Here is a 5,934-nt window from a genome sequence, read left to right as displayed (position 1 = left end):
GCAGATGTGCAGGTGAACATCTGCTTGATGTGGAAAGTCTTCTTGGGGCCTGGGATGGGGGTGAGGGAGGAGGTATGGGGGCAGGTGTAGCACTTCCTGCGGTTGCAGGGAAAAGTGCCGGGTGTGGTGGAGCTGGAGGGGAGTGTGGAGCGGACAAGGGAGTCACGGAGAGAGTTGTCCCTCCGGAAAGCAGATAAAGGTGGGGAGGGAAAGATGTCTTTGGTGGTGGGGTCGGATTGCAGATGGCGGAAGTGTCGGAGGATGATGCGTTGGATCCGGAGGTTGGTGGGGTGGTACGTGAGGACGAGGGGGATTCTTTTTTGGTTTTTATTGCGTGGACGGGGTGTGAGGGATGAGGTGCGGGAGATGTGGGAGACACGGTTGAGGGCGTTCTCGACCACCGAGGAGGGGAAGTTACGGTCCTTGAAAAACGAGGACAACTGAGATGTACGGGAGTGGAATGCCTCATCCTGGGAGCAGATGCGGCGGAGGCGAAGGAATTGGGAATAGGGGATAGCATTTTTGCAGGAAGGTGGGTGGGAGGAGGAGTATTCTAGGTAGCTGTGGGAGTCGGTGGGCTTGAAATGAATATCGGTTTCTAGGTGGTTGCCCGATATGGAGACAGAGAGGTCCAGGAAGGGGAGAGAGGTGTTAGAGATGGTCCAGGTAAACTTAAGGTTGGGGTGGAAGGGGGAGATGGAATTGGGCTGCTCAAAATCACCAACGTTTGTGGGGGGCGGTTTCGATCGAGTCAGTGTTGGGGGGTTGGGGGGGGGGCGACATGAGCGTGCGGTTTTGTCCGTCCCGGTGACCCCGGTTTTCTCATTGACAGACCAGAAGCCGGACGTGCTGTACTCCGATATCGGAGGCATGGACATCCAGAAGCAGGAGGTGCGAGAGGCTGTGGAGCTGCCCCTCACTCACTTTGAGCTCTACAAACAGGTAGGTGCACCGCCAGCCCATCCCAGACCTCCCACCCCACCCCAACCCAACGCCGCCGTTGCAGACCCCACACCTGCTAAATAAACAGAAGAGGTGGTGTGAGTCATTCTGATGTTGCCATTAGTGGGAGCTTGCTGTGCACTAGTCGACCGAGGTGTTTTTCCTCCGTCACGGTGGTGACCACCCGTATGGATGTGAAGCCTACGCTGGCTGTGTGGCTTCAGGATGTCCTGGGGTGGTGACCGGCGCCAAGCAAGTGCAAGTCTATCTATCATTCTCCCTCCTCCCTTCAGTCTGTCCTTTCCTCCAGCCTCCCTCCCAACCCCCACTCCCTCCTTGTCATCTCTCTCCGCCCCTTTGTCCTTCTCCCCCAGTCTCCCACCCCTCTCTCTGCCACCCTCTTTCCTCTCCCCCACTGCAGTCCCCTCTGTCCCTCCCACTTCTCTTCCTCCTCCCTCTCTCCACACCCCCCTCATTCCTTCCTTATCTCGGTCTCCCACCCCCATTCCCTCCCCCTTCCTCTTATCCTCCCCCGACCATTCCTCTACCTCTCTGTCTGCTCGCGCGCTCTCGCTCGCGCTCGCTCTCTTCCCCCCCCACCCCATCCACACTTCCCAGTTGCCCCTTGGTTACACCCAGGTGGTGAGTGAATCCACGTAGTCCGATCCCAGCCCCTGGCCAATATCACACCTTTGCCACTGTCCAGGATGTGTAAGGGAGCTGTGTATCGCTCACCCTGGCTCCTGGTCAGTCCCGGAGTGGGCACTAGAGTGTGTAGGGGTGACGGGGAGCTGTGTATTGCTCAGACCGGCTCCCGGTCAGGCCCTGGGTCGTGAGTGAGGGGGAGCTGAGACCGCCTCCCAGTCAGTTCTGGAGCAGGCATCGGCAGACCCTCGGTGAGCCTTGAACTTTTGCATTTCCACAGATCGGTATTGACCCTCCACGCGGGGTGCTGATGTACGGCCCACCAGGCTGTGGGAAGACCATGTTGGCTAAGGCTGTGGCTCATCACACGACAGGTAACTCTGCTCCAAGCCTTTTGGGCACCCTTCGGTCAGCGGACCAGTCGGTCTTAGAGAGGCAATGATTAATGTCAGCCGTGCTTTGGAAAGGCATAGATTGTGCCTAACAAATTTGTTTGAATTTTTCGAGGAGATGACGAGGTGTGTAGCTGATGAGGGTAGTGCGGTGGATGTAGACTTTTTAAACTTCAGGAAGGCTCTTGACAAGGTCTTGCATGGCAGACTGGTCAAGCAGTTAAGAGCCTGTGACACCCTGGACAGTTGGATTTGATTTATTGTTGTCACATGTCCCTAAGTACGGTGAAAAGTTTTGTTTTGCGAGCAGTACAAGCAGATCATAGCAAACGAGGACGTACAGATCATAGGGAGCTTAGAGCGAGGCGGACAGGTTACGGTGCACAAGGAATGAGATCAACATCAGATATGAAATGAGAGGTCCATTCAGAAGCCTGATAACAGTGGGAAAGAGATAGTAGGAACTGCAGATGCTGGAAAATCTGAGATAACAAGGTGTAGAGCTGGATGAACACAGCAGGCCAAGCAGCATCATAGGAGCAAGAAGGCTGACGTTTCGGGCCTAGACCCTTCATCAGAAATGGGCGGGGGGAAGGGGGTTCTGAAATAAATAGGGAGAGAGGGGGAGGTGGATAGAAGATGGATAGAGGAGAAGATAGGTGGAGAGGAGACAGACAGGTCAAAGAGGCGGGGATGGAGCCAGTAAAGGTGAGTGTAGGTGGGGAGATAGGGAGGAGATTGGTCAGTCCAGGGAGGACGGACAGGTCAAGGGGGCGGGATGAGGTTAGTAGGTAGGAGATGGGGGTGCGGCAATAGGTGGGAGGAAGGACAGGTTAGGGAGGCGGGGACGAGCTGGGCTGGTTTTGGGATGCGGTAGCAGGGAGGGGAGATTTTGAAGCTTGTGAAATCCACATTGATACCATTGGGCTGCAGGGTTCCCAAGTGCAATATGAGTTGCTGTTCCTGCAACCTTCGGGTGGCATCGTTATGGCACTGCAGGAGGCCCAGGATGGACATGTCGTCTGAGGAATGGGAGGGGGCGTTGAAATGGTTCGCGACTGGGAGGTGCAGTTGTTTATTGCGAACCGAGCGTAGGTGTCCCGCAAAGCGGTCCCCGAGCCTCCACTTGGTTTCCCCGATGTAGGAAGAAGCTGTTCTTGAATCTGTTGGCACGGAAGAGGTGGAAAAGAGCATTACCGGCCTGGGAGCGGTCTTTAATGATGGCAGCCTTGCTATGGCAACGAGAGGCGTAGATGGAGTCAACGGATGGAAGGTTGGCTTCTGTGATGGACTGGGCTGTGTTCACAACTCTCCGCAGTTTCTTACAGACCTGGGCAGAGCCTGTGGCGCACCTGTAAATGTTGGCGAGGGTCCTAATGGACGTGCCGAATTTCCGAAGCCCCTGAGGAAGAAGAGGCAGTTTAAGAATAGCTGCTTCTCTGCTGTTATCAGAATTCTGAACAGACCTCTCCAATATCAAAGATGATCTTTCTCTGCAGCTGTAACACTATATTGTGTTCTGATTCCCTGATGTACATATGATTTGTCTGGTTAGCATGTAAAACAATACTGTTCACGATATCTCGGTGTATTGACAGCAATAAACCAAATCACATTTGGCAAATTGGATCCAGAATTGGCAGGAGGCAGAGGGTGATGGTCAAAGGGTGTTTTTGTGACTGGAAGCCTGTGTGCAGTGGCATAACCAAGGTTCGGTGCTGGGTCCCTCACTGTTTGTTGTGGGACCTGAATGGGCCGGACATGAACGTAGGTGGTTTGATCAGGAAGGTCACAGATGGTACAGAATTAGTGAGGAGGGAAGCCTTAGATTACAGGATGATACAGACGGGCTGGTCAGATAGACTGAACACTGGCAAATGGAATTTAATCCTGAAAAGTGTGAGGTGATGCATTGTGGGAGGACATGTATGGAAGGACATGAGGAAGATCGTAGGGACCTTGTTGTACATGTCTATAGACTCCTTGAAGGAGCAGAACAGATGGATACAATGGTTAAGAATACGCACAGACTACTGGCCTTTCTTAGCAAAGGCACTGAGTACAAGAGCAGAGAGGTTATGAGGGAGTTGTGTGTAACGTTATTGAGACCACAGCTGGACTACTGTGTGTAGTTCTGGTCACCACGCCGGAGGAAGAATGTATTGCAACTGGAGACGTCAGCTCCATACACAGAAAGATCCCAATACACCTCTTTCTCTTGGAGAGATTTTTGAAATTCCAGGGAGAGTAAAGCTGATGGAACTGGGGCAGATACATCGAGTTAAGATCAAAATAGATTGAATGGGGTGAGGTTTTAAAATTTAAAAACACTTTCACACAGCTGGTGACACAAGCTTTTGAATCTCTTCCACAAATAGCAACTAATCGGTGAGGAATTTTAACTCTGCGATATATGAAGGTGTAATGGGTCTGAGGCAAAGCTGAGTGCAAGGAGTTAAGTCCCAGAGTGATCATGAGGGCCCTGAATAATGGAATAGGGTCAAGGAGTCTGAATGATGACTGTGTAACAGGCTCGAAGAGGGGGTGCTGAGTGGCCTCTTGTTCCTGTGTTGCTGACCCTTATGTTGTTCTCCCAGCTGCCTTTATCCGTGTGGTCGGCTCGGAATTTGTCCAGAAGTACCTGGGTGAGGGGCCCCGCATGGTCAGGGACGTTTTCAGACTGGCCAAGGAGAACGCTCCGGCAATCATCTTCATTGATGAGATCGATGCAATCGCAACCAAACGGTTTGACGCTCAGACGGGAGGTAAATGAACAGTCAGCACTCCGTCCCCCTACACCCGCTCCACACCTCTGTAACCCCCTCCATCCCCCTACACCCCCTCCCTATCTCTGTAACCCCCTCCGCCTGTCAAGTAGCCCCCGATTCCTATCGTTCCGCCATTGTGGACTGTGCCTTCAGCTGGCTGGGTCCCTGAACTCGGGAATTTCCTCTTTAAACCCTCTTCTCCTGTGTGTCAGTAGCTCTGGTTCCTTCTTTCTCTCCCTGATTTCTGTCTCCCTCGTACGCTCCTCCAATCCTCTTCCCTGTCAGAGGCTTGTTTAAAAATAAACGCTTCCTGTGACTGAGCTTCTGGTCACATGTCACTTGTGTAATTGTGATGAATCCTGCATTGTCTTGGGGGATGCTTTATGGGGTTGAAGGTGCTATAGGAATGCAGTTGTTGTAAATTGCCACGGGGGGTTGAGGTGGATGGGGAGGGAATGCTATTTTATTTTTGTTTCTGTCTCTCCAGCAATACTTTGTTGTGTTTTTATTCCCAGCGGACAGAGAGGTACAGAGAATCTTACTGGAACTCCTGAACCAAATGGATGGGTTTGACCAGAATGTCAACGTCAAGGTGAGAGACTGACCAAGGTGTGGGGGTGGTGGGGTTAGAGTTCACCTGGGCATCTGCCGGTTTCCCAGTCTCTATCCCATTCTTGCAGCCAGAAATTAAACTGGACTCACGACATAAACACAGCGGCTACAAGAGCAGGTCAGAGGCTGGGAATCCTGCGGCGAGTAACTTCCCTCCTGACTCCCCCCAAAGCCTGTCCCACCATCGACAAGGCACAAGTCAGGATTGTGATGGAGTACTCCCCACTTGCCCTGGATGGGGGCAGCTCCAACAACACTCAAGAAGCTCGACACCATCCAGGACAAAGCAGCCCCTGCTCGATTGGCACCACATCCACAAACATCCCACTCCCTCCCCCATCGACGCTCAGTCGCAGCAGTGTGTACCATCTACAAGATGCGCTGCAGAAACTCACCAAGGCCCCTCAGGCAGCACCTTCCAAACCCACGGCCACTTCCATCCAGAAGGGCAAGGGGCAGCAGATACATAGGAACACCGGCCCCTGAAAGTTCCCCTCCGAGCCCCTCAACATCCTGATTTGGGAATGTGCCAGTTTTCAGGGTTTGGGGGTCATGCACAGCCCCAGCAGACCCTG

At 53.0% G+C, this 5,934-nt stretch overlaps 1 protein-coding gene across 1 annotated transcript in view; it reads left to right on the top strand.

The window, feature by feature from the left end:
• psmc4 (proteasome 26S subunit, ATPase 4) overlaps positions 1–5,934 on the top strand; it is a 20,606-nt gene that overhangs the window by 5,523 nt on the left and 9,149 nt on the right. The window contains exons 5-8 of the mRNA XM_048620553.1: positions 833–942; positions 1,868–1,961; positions 4,577–4,744; positions 5,263–5,339. Of these exons, the coding sequence (XP_048476510.1) occupies positions 833–942; positions 1,868–1,961; positions 4,577–4,744; positions 5,263–5,339 (449 nt within the window). The remainder of the gene's footprint in view (positions 1–832; positions 943–1,867; positions 1,962–4,576; positions 4,745–5,262; positions 5,340–5,934) is intronic.

This window comes from Rhincodon typus, chromosome 47, assembly GCF_021869965.1.
Source record: "Rhincodon typus isolate 14 chromosome 47, sRhiTyp1.1, whole genome shotgun sequence".
NCBI classification, from domain to species: Eukaryota; Metazoa; Chordata; class Chondrichthyes; order Orectolobiformes; family Rhincodontidae; genus Rhincodon; species Rhincodon typus.
The sequence above is the reverse complement of the archived record's forward strand: the minus strand, read 5'-3'. Positions and strand labels throughout refer to the sequence as shown.